At 50.0% G+C, this 19,329-nt stretch overlaps 1 protein-coding gene across 1 annotated transcript in view; it reads left to right on the forward strand.

Annotated features, from left to right (window-relative positions):
* TRIM23 (tripartite motif containing 23) overlaps positions 1–19,329 on the forward strand; it is a 77,052-nt gene that overhangs the window by 35,018 nt on the left and 22,705 nt on the right. The window contains exons 4-7 of the mRNA XM_075326154.1: positions 1,513–1,791; positions 4,115–4,297; positions 5,908–6,123; positions 13,506–13,640. Coding sequence (XP_075182269.1) covers positions 1,513–1,791; positions 4,115–4,297; positions 5,908–6,123; positions 13,506–13,640 — 813 coding nt within the window. The remainder of the gene's footprint in view (positions 1–1,512; positions 1,792–4,114; positions 4,298–5,907; positions 6,124–13,505; positions 13,641–19,329) is intronic.

Genomic DNA, 19,329 nt, shown 5'->3' on the forward strand with positions numbered 1-19,329 from the left:
ATAAGGGCTAGTGTTTGGTGTTGTTTTTTTTTTTAAATAAAATATATATATACCATATATTCTTTTCTATTTACATATCCTGGGTTAGTAAAAGGGGGTGTCTGATGCTTACCATTTACTATTAGCAAGGCTTGATGCCAGTTGTCAATTCACAGCTGCCATCAACCCCATTATAACATTTATTCACTTGTATAGCTCCGTTAATTCCATATTGCTTTATATACATCAGCAACAGTGTCTCCATCGGCGCTCGCAATCTAAATTCCTATCAGTATGTCTATGGAATGTGGGAGGAAACTAAAGACCCTGAAGGAATCTTGCGCAACCACACTGAGAGCATACACACTCCTTGCAGATGTTGTCCTTGGTGGGGGATTTGTACCTAGGACCCCAGTGCTGCAAAACTGAAGTGCTAACTACTGAGCCACCCTTGCACCCCATAAACCATTACCCCAATTTCAACTGCACAAAGGTAATGGAAAGAGCCAGGTCCTGTGCCAGAATTGGTGCATCGAATGAATGTGCTACTTCTGGAGTGGCTGTGGGCTGCTCTTTTGGGGGGCCTGGGAAGGGCTAAATAACCATGGACCTTCCCACCCTTACAAAAGCAGCCCCTAGCTGTCTGCTTTACTTATTTACGTGCTGGTTATTAAAAATAGGGCTCAATTTTTCCTTTGGCTAAATAGCTGTAGGAGCTGTTTATCTATATTTAAATTTGCACATCTTTTATACATAAAAATTCATTAATTCCATATAATGTATTTCATATCATGTAGTAGCTTGTGGTTTGTTGGTTTTTGTTTTCCTTTTTGTTTTCCATTTGGACAAATTTAGTGCAAAAAGAAAAAGTAATCAAAAACCACAAGACAAAAATAAAAGTAACGTCAATAAATCGCAAATGATGAATCGGACCCTATGACTAATATGCGTTTGTGCGACTGTCTATAGGGGATACTGTGTGTGTGTAATATATATATGTGTGTGTGTGTGTATATATGTATATATTATACACATACACACACACACGTAATGTGAAAAATTAATATGTAAAGAAATGAGCAGAACTGCACCAAAAAATGAAGACCTGCCCTGAAAATGCAGTGAAAACACAAAAAAACCCCAACAAAAATATTTAAAAAAAAAAGTTTTCATTTTATATTTTTAGGCCTAAAGGAATAAAGGTGTTTAATTTGAAAGAATCCAAACCCTTTCCCTTTTGGCTCATTTTCCAGGTGTGATTTTTTTTTTTTTTTCTCGATGTCATTAATTCAATAGTGTAATATTCGCTGCCTCCAGAATGTTGGTGGTGCAGGTTTTTATGATGGGACCCACCATGCACCCACCCCACCATGCACCCACCTGCCTCTGCAGCTCATTTCCATAATTGTGGATGGGGCTGCACTGCAATAATAAACATTTGAGCTGCGGGATCTGGATAAACATTGCAGTGACCTCATTGCTCCTTCTCTTGATTTTGGATACTTCAGCTAATTTGCTGTTTCTTTTCCGCAGAGTATTGTGCGCTGTGATGAAGATGAGGCCCACGTGGCGTCCGTATACTGCACTGTCTGCGCGACCCATCTGTGTGCCGACTGCTCCCTGCACACCCACTCCACAAAGACACTAGCCAAACACAGGCGTGTGCCCTTAGCTGACAAACCTTATGAGAAGACCCTCTGCACCCAACATCAGGTCCACGCCATAGAGTTTGTGTGTCTCGAAGACGGCTGCCAGACCAGTCCATTGATGTGCTGTGTCTGCAAAGAGTATGGAAAACATCAGGGCCACAAGGTAACCTGGGCTCACGGTGCTCGAGTTTCATGTGACGTTGGTTCCTGGAGGGAGATTTTGTAATAATTTATGTTGATATCATTTTCACAGACATTTTACAAGACACAAATGACTAGATAATAACAGTGACTGATGGGGAGACTTCCAAACATCATGGCTGCTGTGCTGGCCGATCAGCGGAGAGTCCTCCCCAGCATCATTGAAACTGATCATAGACTTACAATGTCTTTGGGCAACACTTAACATTTTTTAAAAAAATATAACCACCTCTTTCCAATTATTGGCCTGAGTGATCACCATCTGCAAATTGCAAACATAAGTTTAGTTATACAGGTTGGGGAATGCTGCTGTTTTATATAGGTTTGGACCTAAATGGATCTTGGAGGGGACTAACCAAGATAAATGGATCTTGCAGGGGTCTTATTAAGATAAATGGATCTTGTATGTTTCACGAGTGTGTCACAACCTTATGTGTTCTCTGAGGGATCTGGGATCAAATGTTTGTGCTTGTTGTTGATCACCGTTCCGCTTTTGTGCCCGCTCATCATTTACCCTGAGTTGGAGCATATTTAATTTCTTCTGCTACTGAAGGGGTTAAGATCCATTTTCTGTCCTGCAGTGATCTAACAGGTAGTTCTAACCTCAGCTGCAACCACTCCTTTCTGCTATAAACATCTGCTCCTCACTCCTCTCTATGCCGGCTATAGCTCATACCTATGCTCTCCATTTGGAAGGAGCCAGTCTCTGGTGAAAGCTGAGGTGTGGCTTCAGAGAAGATGAGAAGTTCCTGCTGGAGAAGCTGTGGAGTGTTATTTGTTGTGCCTTTCCTAACTTGTGTTGTCGTATTGCAGTGGCGAGATTATCGTCTCACTGGCCTACAATAGTAAAGGTGAATTCAGGGCCAGTGAGGGCCTAGGCACATGATCGATCGGCGTATGAGGGGGGGGTGGGGGATATGACTAGAGACGTTAGGGAGTGCAGGAAACAGCCTCCTCAGGTGACTGTTAGGAACTGTAAGCTCCTCTCTCCATAGTGCCAGGGCCTACTGTTGTATTGTTACCTTGGTGTTACGCTGCTTACCTAGTGTTGACTCAGACCCGGCATGACGTGTGCAGTCACATAGTGACAGGAGGGCTCTCCTCAAGATAAATGGATCTTGGAGGGGTCTCATAAAGACAACCTCTGTCCATATCCTGCCTGAACATCATAGGTAGGAGAATGCCCTCTATGAGACACATTGGACAGCTGATTCTTACAGACTTGAGCTTTCCTTGTATTACAGGTTTAGTTATTGATCTGAACAGCTGCTGGGTCACACTACATTACCCCTGCAGAGACAATGACTGGGTGGCTGAGACTTTGATGGCTATTTGCCTGAGGTGCTGGGAATGCGACCTAAGCCAAATAGCTGATTGCCCCAGGGAGCCCATTTTGAAAGTTTCTCTAAATATACAGCCCCCTTAAAAGGGTTATTCATATTATTGAACAGGAGCGCACTGCTCCTCTGCCTCCCAGCTTCATCCTTACTCAGGAGGCGGTGTGCTCCTGATTGATGGCTTGGACCAGCGGCATGGTTGCGCTGCTAGTACGAACTATGTGCTCTCCGATACTACAAGCAGAGGCCACGTCCGGTGATCCTGCCATCTTTCATACTGTATAGCTAAAACCTGCTAGGCACAGCGTTCTGTGCTTACGACTCTGGCCACCGCTGATAATTTCAGAGCTAGCCTATAACCTAAGCTACAAGCAGCACACAAAAGAATTATACATATCCTTCATTTTTGAGAACAGAGAGATTTTTTTTTTACAGTCAAGTAAATAGCAAAATTTCTTGTTTTTCCTAGCACTTTGTAATTTAACGCATTGAAGGTGAAACAAGCCTTTTACATTAATGGGGTTGTCCGAGTCCTCATCGTTTTTATAACCAAAAATGTTTAGGAAATAACACTGATTAATAATGATCTTGCCAATCCTTCCCTGCTCCGGTGCCTTCTGTCAGTGTCTGTATCATGGCCTCCAGCGATGATGTTTCAGCGTGGACATGTGACCATTGCGGTGGACACGACTGAGGTCACCGGTGATTGGCGGCAGCACCATCACTGAAGGTTAGGATACAGAAAGCGGCAGTGGGCATGCGCTCGGCGTGAGGGATATTGCTTAGGTTGTGTTTTTTTTATACTATTCTAACTTTTGCTACACAAACAGCCCTGCAGCCCAGTGTTAGTCGGACCCTCGATGCTTTGGTTACATCTCACAGATGAATGCAGAAGTATTCTATTTCATAATTTCATTGACATTTTATTTGTTCTTTCTTTATATAAAGCATGCTGTTCTAGAATCTGAAGCCAGCCAGATTCGTGCCTCCATATTGGACATGGCGCATTGTATAAGAAGCTTCACCGAAGAGATCTCCGAGTATTCCAGAAAGCTCACCGGCATCGTCCAACAGATCGAAGGTGGAGAGCAGATTGTGGAAGATGGAATTGGAATGGCCCACACCGAACATGTAGGAGACTTGCAATGTGATGCCACTGGTTACATCATTATTTATACATATAAAATGTATATATTATAGAGCAGGGGTGGGCAATTTATTTTCTCATAGAGCCACATGAGAGTCTGTGACTGTTGTGGAGAACTGAACCAACAGGTCAACCCCCACCGATCATCAAAATGGGGCGCTTTTTTCCCCGGTATAATGGACTGGTAGTGTGGACGCCCCATCTTTTATATGGCTGTTATAAAAAGCAGCGCTCAGCAGCCCTATGGAGAATAAATTGAGCAGGGGTTGAGCATTCCCACTGATCATAGGTGATGAGCGAGCACTACCATGCTCAGGTGCACGGTACTCGTAATGAGCAGTCAAATGGGCTCAACTCGTGTACCAAGGATAGTGGAAGTCAATTGAGAACTTGAGCATTTTGCCAGATCTTACGGAAAAATTCTTGAGTTCCACCTTGACTTTCATTATACTCAGGTACTCAAGTCGCACCCATCCAAGCATCCAACTGCTTGTTATGAGTACTGAGCACCCGAGCATGGTAGTACTCATTGTTCACTAGTTAGGAGTATCGAGCTTGGTAGTGCTCGCTCATCACTAGTAAGAGTACCGAGCACCCGAGCATGGTAGTGCCCGCTCTTCACTAATCCCATGCACTTGAGTATGATAGTGTCCACTTGTCACTAGTTACGAGTACTGAGCACCTGTGCATGGTAGTGCCCGCTCTTCACTAGCTACGAGTACCGAGCATGGTAGTGCACGCTCATCACTAGTTACGAGTACCGAGCACCCAAGCATGGTATTGCTCACTCGTCACTAGCTAAGAGTATCGAGCACCTGAGCATGGTTGTTCTCGCTCATCACTAGTTACGAGTACCGAGCACCTGAGCATTTTAGTGCCCGCTCATCACTAGTTACGAGCACCCGAGCATGGTAGTGCTCGCTCATCACTAGTCATCACCTATCCTATGTATAGCTGATAACTTCTTTTTCCCCGGAGAACCCGTTTAACTTCTTAATGACATCTGCTGGGAGTGTGTTGAATGAGTGCAGGAGCTAATCCCGCTCCATACATAGGTGCCAGCTGTGTTTATTTAGCTATCACTCACCTGTAATTGGCCCCATCAGACCTGCTCTAATCATAGCAATTTAACCTTTTAGATGCCAGGGTGAAGTGTTAGTGTACGATGGCGGAGGTAGCGCCTGTCATCCCATCAACCTCCCTGCAGTGCCATCGTTTTGTGCCGATGGGCTATCTTGGCATCAGGGGGCCTAATGCCCAAAACTGGCTCTTTGTCTGCCATTTTGGTACTTGTGGCAGGGATTTGGCAGGGGACTGCTGACAGCACAGTATACTGCTATACTCTCGGGCCTCTGGGTTGTGCAACACTGGTTGCAATGTATTAGCACAACATTGCAATCTTTTGCTTTAACCAAATTATGGTCTTTCCGGGTGAACATCTACTTTAGTTTAGCAGTCATCTGCCCCTTCTGCTTTATTTTGCTAGTTATTTTACTAATTCCAGTATGAGAATTCAGGCAATTTCTGAATTGTGCATTAAGGAAAGTATCTGAAAGCCGGCACAGCCTAATGTTTCCTTCTCCCCACCTGACAGGTCCCAGGGACGGCAGAGAACGCCCGCTCTTGTGTCCGAGCGTATTTTTCCGACCTGCATGAAACTCTCTGCCGCCAGGAAGAAATGGCGCTGAGTGTGGTTGACGCTCACGTGCGAGAACAGTTGATCTGGCTGCGGCAGCAACAGGAGAACATGACCATCCTCTTATCCGAGGTGTCCACCGCCTGTCTGCACTGTGAGAAGGCCTTGCAGCAGGTATGGGGGGGGGGGCACATTTTCGATGGAAAGTGGAGCACATGCTAGAATCCACATATGTCGGTGTTCTAGAAGTCAAAGGATGCATTTAACCAGTTGAATACCAGGCCATTTTTTCGCCTTTCTGAATTTTTTTCGTACATGCGGTTTTAGGGGCTCCAACATTTTACATTGAGATATTAAAAGAAAAATAAAAAATAAATAAAATATATATATATATATATATATATATATATATATATATTTCTTTGTCGCTCCTTATTGGGAGACCCAGACAATTGGGTGTATAGCTTATGCCTCCGGAGGCCACACAAAGTATTACACTAAAAGTGTAAAGCCCCTCCCCTTCAGCCTATACACCCCCCGTACTGCTACGGGCTCATCAGTTTTTTATGCTTTGTGCGAAGGAGGTCAGACATGCACGCATAGCTCCACAGCTTAGTCAGCAGCAGCTGCTGACTATGTCGGATGGAAGAAAAGAGGGCCCATAACAGGGCCCCCAGCATGCTCCCTTCTCACCCCACTCTTGTCGGCGGTGTTGTTAAGGTTGAGGTATCCATTGCGGGTACGGAGGCTGGAGCCCACATGCTGCTTTCCTTCCCCATCCCTCAATTAGGGCTCTGGGTGAAGTGGGATCTTTTCGGTCTCCAGGCACAGGAGACCGTGCTCCATCCACAGCTCCTGAGGACCATGCTGGATAGGAGCCGAGTATCGTTCAGGGACATGGCCCTGCTACTTTGAGGTACTCTGTGTCCCCGTGGGGACCGCGCACAGCAACACTCCAGCATTGCTGGGTGTGCTAGTGCACTGGGGACAGCAGCGCTGACTGCGTTTGTGCCATTACACACTTCAGTGTCGCTGAGTGTGTTCGTGTAGGGGGACTGCCGCGCTGACCGCCGCTGCCATGGTTATCACTGCGGCGCGGCTGGGACTGTTAGTGCGCCGGGGACTTCCGCGCCGACCGCGCTTATACGGCGGCCGCGCTTATAACTCGAGTCCCCGGCTTTTGCGGCCTAGTCTCGTTTTCTTCCCGCCCCCAGCCCTGCCAGTCAGGGGAAGGGCGGGACGCTGTACAGGACGGCAGCACTGAGGGCTGGAGCATGCTTTGCATACTCCACCCCCCTCACTCTGCACAGTGGGGCACCAGTTCCCGCACTTTTCTGGGTCACGCCCACGGCTCCCTCCTCTCCTCAGGACGCCGGCAGCCATTCCTCTCAGCTCTGCTAACGCTGGAGAGGAGAGACAAGCTCAGGGAGACCCAGGCAGGATTTCTGGTGCCCACACAACCGCTTTGCGAAGGCGGTAAGCAGCACCTGTGGTGCTGGCCCCACTAGTGCAGAAGTGTACTTATAGATTATATGATTATAGACTATACTTTACACTGTATGGTGCACTGTTGATTTTTGTCTATATACCCTCCTGTATTGCTCAGAGGAGACAACAGCATGTCGTCCACAAATAGCAAGGGTGCCAAAGCACAGACTTACTATGCTGCCTGTGTAGCATGTACGGCTATACTGCCGGCAGGTTCCACTGACCCTCATTGTGTGCAATGCTCGGCCCCTGTGGCATTTTCTCAGCCGGAGCCTCTGCTAAGGGCGGCCCAGGGAGAACCACCTGTTAACACTGTCCAGGTGACAGGGACGGAGTTTTCAGTTTTTACTGAAAGACTTTCTGAGACTATGGCTAAGATATTAGAAGCCTTGCAGTCCAGGCCGGCATCTCAAGCCAGGGGCACTGTGGAATCATTGCCCCCTGGTCCCCCTCAGTTGGAACAGCAATGTCCTCCCGGGGTGTCTCATGGATCCCAGGGTGAGGTCTCTGACACGGACCGCAGCCCCAGACCGATTAAGCGAGCTCGCTATGATATCCCCTCGACATCATCACAATGTTCAGGGTCTCAGCGAGAGGACTCTCTGTATGATGAAGCGGAGGTAGCTGATCAGGATTCTGATCCTGAGGCCGCTCTCAACCTTGATACTCCTGATGGGGACGCCATAGTGAATGATCTTATTGCGTCGTCCATCAATGAAATGTTGGATATTTCTCCCTCAGCTCCTCCAGTGGAGGAGTCAGCTTCTCAGCAGGAGAAATTCCGTTTCAGGTTTCCCAAGCGTACAAAGAGTATGTTTCTGGACCACTCTGACTTCAGAGAGGCAGTCCAGAAACACCGAGCTTGTCCAGATAAGCGTTTTTCCCAAGCGCCTTAAGGATACACGTTACCCTTTCCCCCCTGACGTGGTCAAGGGCTGGACTCAGTGTCCCAAGGTGGATCCTCCAATCTCCAGACTTGCGGCTAGATCCATAGTTGCAGTGGAAGATGGAGCTTCACTCAAGGATGCCACTGACAGATAGATGGAGCTCTGGTTGAAATCCATCTATGAAGCTATCGGCGCGTCTTTTGCTCCAGCATTCGCAGCCGTATGGGCACTCCAAGCTATCTCAGCTGGTCAGGCGCAAATTGACGCACTCACACGTACGTCTGCGCCGCAGGTGGCGTCTATAACCTCTCAAACGTCGGCATTTGCGTCCTACGCTATTAATGCTGTCCTGGACTCTGCGAGCCGTACGGCGGTTGCAGCCGACAATTCGGTGGCAATACGCAGGGCCTTGTGGCTGCGGGAATGGAAGGCAGATTCGGCTTCCAAAAAGTGCTTAACTGGATTGCCATTTTCTGGCGACCGTTTGTTTGGTGAGAGATTGGATGAAATCATCAAACAATCCAAGGGAAAGGAAACATCCTTACCCCAGGCCAAACCAAAAACACCCCAACAGAGGAGGGGACAGTCGAGGTTTCGGTCCTTTCGGGGTGCGGGCAGGTCCCAATTCTCCTCGTCCAAAAGGCCTCAGAAGGATCAGAGGAACTCCGACGCATGGCGGTCTAAATCACGCCCTAAAAAGACCGCCGGAGGTGCCGCTACTAAGGCGGCTTCCTCATGACTTACGGCCTCCTCACACCGCATCCTCGGTCGGTGGCAGGCTCTCCCGCTTTTGCGACACCTGGCTGCCACAAGTAAAAGACCGTTGGGTGAGAGACATTTTGTCTCACGGTAACAGGATAGAGTTCAGCTCTCGTCCTCCGACTCGATTCTTCAGAACATCTCCGCCTCCCGAGCGAGCCGAGGCTCTTCTGCAGGCGGTGGGCATTCTGAAGGCAGAAGGAGTGGTGGTCCCGGTTCCTCTTCAGCAACAGGGCCACGGTTTCTACTCCAACCTGTTTGTGGTTCCAAAGAAGGACGGGTCCTTCCGTCCTGTTTTGGACCTAAAACTGCTCAACAAACACGTAAGGACCAGGCGGTTCCGGATGGAATCCCTCCGCTCCGTCATCGCCTCAATGTCCCAAGGAGATTTCCTAGCATCGATCGATATCAAGGATGCTTATCTCCACGTACCAATTGCTCCAGAGCATCAGCGATTCTTGCGCTTCGCCATAGGAGACGAACACCTTCAGTTCGCGGCACTGCCGTTCGGCCTGGCGACAGCCCCAAGGGTTTTCACCAAGGTCATGGCTACAGTAGTTGCGGTCCTCCACTCTCAGGGTCACTCAGTGATACCTTACTTAGACGATCTGCTGGTCAAGGCACCCTCTCAAGAGGCATGCCAACACAGCCTCAACGTTACTCTGGAGATTCTCCAGAGTTTCGGGTGGATCATCAATTTTCCAAAGTCAAATCTGACACCGGTCCAATCGCTGACATATCTTGGCATGGAGTTTCATACTCTTCCAGCGATAGTGAAGCTTCCGCTGGACAAACAGCGTTCACTACAGACAGGGGTGCAATCTCTCCTTCAAGGTCGGTCACACCCCTTGAGGCGCCTCATGCACTTCCTGGGGAAGATGGTGGCAGCAATGGAAGCAGTCCTTTTCGCGCAGTTTCACCTGCGTCCACTTCAATGGGACATCCTACGCAAGTGGGACAGGATGCCGACGTCCCTAGACAGGAACGTTTCCCTCTCTCAGGCAACCAAAGCTTCCCTTCGGTGGTGGCTTCTTCCCACTTCATTATCGAAGGGGAAATCCTTCCTACCCCCATCCTGGGCGGTGGTCACGACGGACGCGAGTCTGTCAGGGTGGGGAGCAGTTTTTCTCCACCACAGGGCTCAGGGTACGTGGACTCAGCAAGAGTCCTCACTTCAGATCAATGTTCTGGAGATCAGGGCAGTGTATCTTGCCCTAAAAGCGTTCCAGCAGTGGCTGGAAGGCAAGCAGATCCGAATTCAGTCGGACAACTCCACAGCGGTGGCTTACATCAACCACCAAGGTGGGACACGCAGTCGGCAAGCCTTCCAGGAAGTCCGGCGGATTCTGCTGTGGGTGGAAGCCACAGCATCCACCATATCCGCAGTTCACATCCCGGGCGTAGAAAACTGGGAAGCAGACTTTCTCAGTCGCCAGGGCATGGACGCAGGGGAATGGTCCCTTCACCCGGACGTGTTTCAGGAGATCTGTTGCCGCTGGGGGATGCCGGACGTCGACCTAATGGCGTCACGGCACAACAACAAGGTCCCAGCATTCATGGCTCGATCTCGAGATCACAGAGCTCTGGCGGCAGACGCCTTAGTTCAGGATTGGTCGCAGTTTCGGCTTCCTTATGTGTTTCCTCCTCTGGCACTGTTGCCCAGAGTGTTACGCAAGATCAGGGCCGACTGCCGCCGCGTCATCCTCGTCGCTCCAGACTGGCCGAGGAGGTCGTGGTACCCGGATCTGTGGCATCTCACGGTCGGCCAACCGTGGGCACTGCCAGACCGACCAGATTTGCTGTCTCAAGGGCCGTTTTTCCATCTGAATTCTGCGGCCCTCAACCTGACTGTGTGGCCATTGAGTCCTGGATCCTAGCGTCCTCAGGATTATCTCAAGAGGTCATTGCCACTATGAGACAGGCTAGGAAACCAACGTCCGCCAAGATCTACATTTCTCGTACGGCGCCCCTGCGCCGCTCGGATGCACTCTTTGTCCTTGTCGCTGGCCAGCGTAAAGGGACACAAGCTTCCAAGTCAACCCTGGCTCGGTGGATCAAGGAACCAATTCTCGAAGCTTACCGTTCCTCGGGGCTTCCGGTTCCCTCAGGACTGAAGGCCCATTCTACCAGGGCCGTGGGAGCGTCCTGGGCCTTGCGACACCAGGCTACGGCTCAGCAGGTGTGTCAGGCAGCTACCTGGTCGAGCCTGCACACTTTCACGAAGCACTATCAGGTGCATACCTATGCTTCGGCAGATGCCAGCCTAGGTAGGCGAGTCCTTCAGGCGGCAGTTGCCCACCTGTAGGACGGAGCCGTTACGGCTCTATTATGAGGTATTATTTACCCACCCAGGGACTGCTTTTGGACGTCCCAATTGTCTGGGTCTCCCAATAAGGAGCGACAAAGAAGAAGGGAATTTTGTTTACTTACCGTAAATTCCTTTTCTTCTAGCTCCAATTGGGAGACCCAGCACCCGCCCCTGTTTTTGTATAACACATGTTGTTCATGTTAAATGGTTTCAGTTCTCCGATATTCCTTCGGATTGAATTTACTTTAAACCAGTTTATAATTTTTTCCTCCTTCGGGCTTTTGCACCAAAACTGATGAGCCCGTAGCAGTACGGGGGGTGTATAGGCTGAAGGGGAGGGGCTTTACACTTTTAGTGTAATACTTTGTGTGGCCTCCGGAGGCATAAGCTATACACCCAATTGTCTGGGTCTCCCAATTGGAGCTAGAAGAAAAGGAATTTACGGTAAGTAAACAAAATTCCCTTCATTATGGCTATAAAGAAAATCCAGCAAAGACTTGGAGACACCGGTGCTGTAATTAAACTTCTTCTTTATTTGTGATATCCATAAAAAGTAAACACGACCCACAAGGCTCAGGAACAACAAAGTATGGTTAGCAGGAGATATCGCAGATGGGACTATGTGTTTCGGCGGCCTTGTCCGCCTTCCTCAAGGTCCTAACCTCTGGTCTGGTTAGGACCGTGAGGAAGAGGACAAGGAGGCCGAAACGCGTAGTCCCATCTTCAATATCTCCTGCTAACCATACTTTGTTGTTCCTGAGCCTTGTGGGTCGTGTTTACTTTTTATGGATATCACAAATAAAGAAGAAGTTTTATTACAGCACCGGTGTCTCCAAGTTTTTGCTGGATTTTCTTTATAGCCATTTCCATTGCTGGATGCACTCCTGTCCATGTCCGTGCAAGGCTTTGCTTACTGGGTGAGTCTGAACCCAGGTGGCTTGTAGGCTGGAGCTGGACTTTCACTTACTTGTATGAATATATAAATATAGATATATATAATTTTTTTTTTTTTTTTAAGTCCATTGAGAGGACTTGAACCTGCAATGGCTTTATCGTCTATAGAGTACACTTCACTGTATAATTTCCGGTTCCCCGATGGAGTCCATCTCGGTAGTTAAACTGTTGTCATCAGAGCTAGGTCCGATTGCAGCATTTACTCTCAGGTGCCAGCTGTGTGACACAGCTAACACCAACTCTGTATGGAGTAAGGCTATGTGCGCACGTGTGCGCTCTGCACCGCATACAACAGGTCCGCTTCAGAGCGCAGCTGAAAAGCTCCGTTCTGAAGCGCCTGGTGCCTGCAGAATTCGTGCGCTCTGCATGCTGCCTCTCCCTATAGACAGCATGCAGAACGCACGAAAGAAGTGACATGTCCGGATCGCTGCGTTCTAATACGCCACGTGTGCATGTCTCATGCACAATCTTCATAGATTGTGCTGGGGACGCAGGACGCATGCAGTTACGCTGCGGTGCAGAACGCAGCGTAACTGCATGCAATACACACACGTGCAAACATAGCCTAAAGCTCCTGAGCTTGCTGCGCCATACATTCACACATCTGCTGTAAATCTACATCGAATGTCGCCAAGGTGTTAAAGTGATTGTCCACAGGTTTCTTTTCTGACTTGATTGCTTGCATGCATTTTGGAATAAAAATCATTTTGTAATTGAATTTCATTAAAATGTTTGCCTGTTATGGCTTCTATGTTGCATGGCCTACTGCTGTCTGTAGAAATGGGTTGACTGAGAATCCATCAGCGAGCTCAATCTTACGGCCTCACAGGAGAATTTGTAACTCTTCTACCTGATTTTTTTTCTGAGTTCTTCTCAGCTGATTTATGACTAAAGACCACTTCAAAGTTCAGGGCAATAAAGAACTGTAAAAGTCAACATTTTTAAAGGAAACCAATTTCCAAAAAGTATTTTTTAGCCCAGAATACATGCATTTTAGTAAAAAAATAAAATATCAACATTTCTAAAACTAAATAGTTTTGTAAGTACTTGGGTTGCATGCCTGTTAGTTGGTTGTGTAAATTGTACCTTTCTGCTCTCTGAGCCATTGTCTTGCGTGGTTCATTTTTCCCTTTGTTGCTAATAAGATGAATGTTTCACAGGATGACTGCCGGGTGGTGCTGGCCAAGCAAGAGATCACGCGACTACTGGAGACTCTGCAGAAGCAGCAGCAGCAATTCACAGAGCTGGCGGATCACATCCAGCTAGACGCCAGTATTCCTGTTACATTCACTAAGGTATGGAGGAGGACACGGTGAAGTATGGCTTGTTAGGCTATGTGCGCACAGTGCGTTTTTCGCGGCGTTTTTGCGCGTTTTTCGGGTGCGTTTTTGGCCTCAAAACTGCAGGACTTTGCTTCCCCAGCAAAGTCTATGAGTTTTCATTTTTGCTGTCCGCACACATCTGTTTTTTTTACCTGCGTTTTTGAGTTAAAAAAAAAAAATGGACATGTCAGTTCTTTCCTGCGTTTTTCTGCGTTTCCCCCCCATGCAATGCATTGGAAAAACGCAGCAAAACGCAGCCAAAAACGCACCAAATCGCGGCAAAAACGCATGCGTTTTTTGATGCGTTTTTTCGACGCAGGTGCGTTTTTGTGCGTTTTTAGCGGCCAAAAACGCACAAAAACGCAGCGTCAAAAAGACGCAGTGTGCGAACCTAGCCTTAGATGGTGAGCGGGCTATGGTAAATATTATGGGGTTTCCCTATTTGATAAGCCTCTTTCCATATTTCCTACCTGTCACGGTATATAAATGTCATTTGTTGGGGATCACTCCGTGGGGCCTTTAAGTGGCAATCCACAGCATAGTTGTCACAAGGACGTTCTTGCAGGCATCGGCAACTGTCACGGCGGCGTCAGGATGTGGGGAGACTCCAGATTCTGTCACTCTGTCTGCTAACTTCTCTAATGTCTGTGATCAGCGCATGGAGACTCAGATGTCGACCCACAGACTTGTGGATCATAGGCAGGCTAGCAAGAGTTAATCTCTGCTGGTCTGCTTGTTAATCTCCTTTGATCACATGCTATGGGAAAGCCAGTCACATTCGCTCCCCTCCTATATATGCTGCTGGACAAGGCCATTAATGTCAGCTATAGCTAGTTTATACTGACCTACTGGTGTGATCCAAACTTACTGGCGGTTGTAGTACTTTATTGGTGTGAGAGATGGTGGTTTTAAAGCTTGTTGTCTTTTTGTTGCTGCCTTTATTCTCTTATTTTTTTTGTTAGTCTCTTTACTGTTTGTTCCTGTAAGTTTGCAGTGAGTTTTGGTTTTTTTTCTTCATCTGTGTTGCTATCACACTCCTGCCCCTTCATTCCCTAGGGGAGCTTATTAGTTCTGGTCAGAATAGCCAGGCATGAGACTCAGGCGTCTCCACTATTAGGGGTAACCCTGAGGTTAGGGATAGCCTAGGGTCCCCAAGCGTTAGTGACAGTATAGGATCTTTCTCTGACGCCTCATTCGGGGACACAGGACCATGGGTGTTATGCTGCCTATCCATAGGAGGACACTAAGTAGATGCAAAAGCATAGCTCCTCCTCTGCAGTATACACCCCCTGGCCGGGCCAGGCAACCCCAGTTTTAGCTTAGTGTCTGTAGGAGGCACTTCCTTTCAAGGTTTGTTATTTTCTTCATCGTTCCTTATGGGAGACCCAGACCATGGGTGTATAGCTTCTGCCTCCGGAGAACACACAAAGTACTACACTAAAAAGTGTAGCTCCTCCCTCCTAGCATATACACCCCCTGGATAACCAAATATAGCCAGTTCAATGCTTTGTGTTCAGGAGGCACACATCCACATTCATGCATTCTCATCTGATTTTTATTTTAAAGAGTTGGAAGAAAAGCGGGTCCAAGCTGGACTCCCGGCATGTCCCTTCTCACCCCACTGTGTCGGCGGTGTTGTTAAGGTTGATTTCAAGGCTGGAGCCTTACATGCCGCGCTCCTTCACCATCCCTCCGGCTCTGGCTTGAAGTGGGAGCCAGCACGGTTCTCACTGCTTTGCAGGAGACCGGTCTCCATCCGCAGCCCTTTCAGGACCTTGCCGGACGGCGCACTCATCCCTCAGGGACCTGGCCCTGCGTCTCACAAGCTAAGTATTGAGACGTTATTGTCAGGGGGGTCCCTTGTACTTTAATATTTGGGAGAGTGTGTTTTGTACTATTTGTGACATTTCCGGCCGGTTTTCACCAGAGAACCGCGCCGAGGGTGCCTGAGCGCCGGCCGCATTCTAAAATTTAGGCCCCGGCTTCGGCTGCGGCCTAGTTTCGTTTCACTGCCCCTGCATGTCAGTCATGCAGAGGGACAGTGCGGCGCCGCCCACCGGCCGTTCAGCTCAGGGGAGGACACTCCTCTCTGAGATGTTTCCCTCCCCTGTATATCCCCTTGGCCCTCCGGTTTCCGATCTTGGGCTAGTTCCCGCCCCCCCTCCTCACTCCGGCGCCATTTTATCAGCGTTCTCACACTGATCGGCGCTGGCTGCTGCATCTCTGCATTCTGTCTGGGGGTCCCAGCTGTGGAATCCGGAGGGCACACAAAACGGTCTGGTAAGCCACAACCTCTGTTTGTGGACTTTCTTATACACTCTCTGGGGGTCATTCTGAAGGAGTGTATTCTTTACTGCAGAGCCTCCACCTCAGCAGCATGTCTCGCACTAGGAGCAAGGCTGCAAGGCTGTACTCAATATGCACTGCATGTAAGCTCGTACTGCCTGAACCGAGCACATATCCTCATTGTGATGCCTGCTCTAACATGGTGGTGCCTCAGCCTGGAGTCTCCCCAGTGGTCCCTCCGGCTGCTCCGGCCCAGGTGGCTGAACCCCCGGCTTGGGTAGAAGTGTTTTCAAAATCTATCTCCCAGTCCTTCGCCGACTCCATGGGACAGCTGTCCCGGACTCTGCTGAGCATGCATCAGCCCCCTTCTCAGGGCGCCTCTGCTGCTTCGGCTCGCTCTGCAGAGCTCACAGAGGATTCTTCATCTGCTCCCAGACCCCATCCTCCTAAGAGGAGACGCAGGGACCCCTCTCCTTCCTCGTCCCGCGACTCCGATTCACGAGTCGACCCGCAGGACGAGGAGGATGTCTTTACTGGGGGCTCGGACGCTACCTCCATGTGCCCCATTGATCTGACCGAGGGTGACGCAGATGTGAGTGACTTGATTGCGTCCATTAATTCTGTACTGGACCTCAATCCGCCAGCATCAGAGGAGCAACCCTCTCTGGCAGAAAAGCACCAGTTTACCTTGCCTAAGAGAACAAGGAGTGTGTTCTTTAACCACTCCAGTTTTCAAGCCACTGTGTCCAAGCCCAGAGCCTGTCCTGACAAACGCTTTCCAAAGCGTGGTTCTGACGACCGTTATCCTTTTCCACCAGAGGTGGTCAAGGAGTGGGCTCACTCACCAAAGGTAGACCCTCCGGTGTCTAGACTCTCAGCCCGGACAGTTGTGTCTGTGGCTGATGGCACCTCACTTAAGGATCCCACTGACCGCCAGGTTGACCTCCTGGCCAAGTCTGTCTATGAGGCGGCAGGGGCCTCGTTCTCCCCATCCTTTGCAGCAGTGTGGGCTCTCAAAGCCATCTCTGCTTCCCTAGAGGAGATGCATTCCCTCACTAGGGACTCTATGCCTGAATTGGTTGCCTTAACTTCCCAGGCTTCAGCCTTTTCAGCCTACGCCATGTCTGCCATGCTGGAGGCCTCTCACCGCACTGCGGTGGCCTCCGCTAATTCCCTCGCTATCCGCAGGATCTTGTGGCTTCGACAGTGGAGGGCAGATGCTTCCGCAAAGAAGTACCTTGCGGGGCTCCCATTTGCTGGGTCCAGGCTGTTCGGCGAACAACTGGATGAAATAATTAAGGAGGCTACTGGCGGGAAGAGTACTTCCTTGCCGCAGACTAAAACCAGGAAACCTGTCCAGGGCAGGAACCAGTCGAGGTTTCGTTCCTTTCGTTCCTCTAACTGGTCGTCCTCTAAGCCCTCGGCCTCGTCCACTAACTCAGCCAAGGACCAGAAGCCCTCCTGGCGCAAGAAGCCGCATCCACAAAAGTCCGCAGGAGCTGCTGCCACCAAGGCAGCCTCCTCTTGACTATCTGGCCGAGCCAGCAACGTCCTTGGTCGGTGGCAGGCTCTCCCACTTTGGCGACGTGTGGTTTCAACACGTCTCCGATCAGTGGGTGCGGGATATCATCTCCCACGGCTACAGGATAGAGTTCTCTTCCAGCCGCCAAACAGATTTTTTCTGTCAACTCCCTCCTGCTCCAAGGCCGCCGCCTTCTCTCAGGCCGTGGCATCCTTGCAGGCCAACGGAGTGATTGTACCGGTTCCCGCCAGGGAACGGTTCAGAGGTTTTTACTCAAATCTCTTCCTAGTCCCCAAAAAGGACAGTTCCTTCCGGCCCATCCTGGATCTCAAGCTTCTCAACAAGCATGTTCAGGTGCGGCACTTTCGCATGGAGTCTCTGCGATCAGTCATTGCCTCAATGACCCAAGGAGATTTCCTGGCATCCATCGACATCAGAGATGCCTATCTGCATGTGCCAATTACAGTTTCACACCAGCGTTGGCTACGTTTTGCAATCGGAGAGGAACATTTCCAATTCGTGGCTCTCCCCTTCGGGTTAGCCACGGCCCCTCGAGTATTTACCAAGGTCATGGCAGCAGTGGTTGCGGTTCTGCACCTCCAGGGGTTGGCAGTGACTCCTTACCTGGACGACCTTCTTGTCAAGGCTTCATCCAGCGCAGACTGTCAGCGGAGTGTCTCGCTCACTCTTGCCACTCTTGTCCAATTCGGGTGGCTTGTCAATCTGCCCAAGTCCACTTTGACCCCGACCCAAGAACTCACGTACCTAGGGATGCAATTCGAGACTCTGCCGGCACTTGTCAAGCTGCCCTTAGTCAAACAGCAGTCCCTCCATCTGGCGGTGCGCTCTCTGTTGAGGCCCCGCCGTCATTCCATCAGGCACCTCATGCAGGTGCTGGGTCAGATGGTGGCGTCAATGGAAGCGGTTCCCTTTGCCCAGTTCCATCTGCGTCCTCTGCAGCTGGACATTCTCCGCTGTTGGGACAAGCGGACTTCTTCCTTGCACAGGTTGGTGGCTCTGTCGCCACAGACCAGGAGCTCTCTTCAGTGGTGGCTTCGGCCCCTCTCTCTGTCTCAGGGGCGCTCCTTCCTGGCCCCGTCCTGGGTGATCCTCACCACGGATGCCAGTCTTTCCGGCTGGGGAGCAGTATTTCTCCACCACCGAGCACAGGGCACTTGGACTCCGTCCGAATCAGCCCTCTCGATCAATGTGCTGGAAATCAGAGCTGTGCTCCTAGCTCTCGTAGCCTTTCACCACCTGTTGGCGGGCAGGCACATTCGAGTCCAGTCAGACAACGCGACAGCAGTTGCCTACATCAATCACCAGGGCGGGACTCGCAGCCGCCTGGCAATGTTGGAGGTTCAACGCATCCTTCAGTGGACGGAGGACTCCAAGTCCACCATATCCGCAGTCCACATCCCAGGCGTAGAAAACTGAGAGGCAGATTATCTCAGCCGTCAAACCGTGGACAACGGCGAGTGGGCTCTGCATCCGGCAGTGTTCCGGTCGATCTGCCGCAAGTGGGGCACTCCGGAAGTGGATCTAATGGCATCCCGGCACAACAACAAGGTCCCGGTTTATGTGGCTCGCTCCCTCGATCCTCAGGCCTTTGCAGCAGACGCGCTGGTTCAGGATTGGTCCCAGTTCCGTCTGGCTTACGTATTTCCCCCTCTAGTTCTCTTGCCCAGAGTCCTGCGCAAGATCAGAATGGAGGGCCGTCGGGTCATACTCATTGCTCCAGACTGGCCCAGGCGAGCTTGGTACCCAGACCTGCTCCGTCTGTCCGTAGAGGTGCCGTGGCATCTCCCGGACCGCCCAGACCTTCTCTCACAAGGTCCGTTTTTCCGCCAGAAT

The sequence above is a fragment of the Anomaloglossus baeobatrachus genome, chromosome 1 (genome assembly GCF_048569485.1).
Source record: "Anomaloglossus baeobatrachus isolate aAnoBae1 chromosome 1, aAnoBae1.hap1, whole genome shotgun sequence".
Classification (NCBI taxonomy): domain Eukaryota; kingdom Metazoa; phylum Chordata; class Amphibia; order Anura; family Aromobatidae; genus Anomaloglossus; species Anomaloglossus baeobatrachus.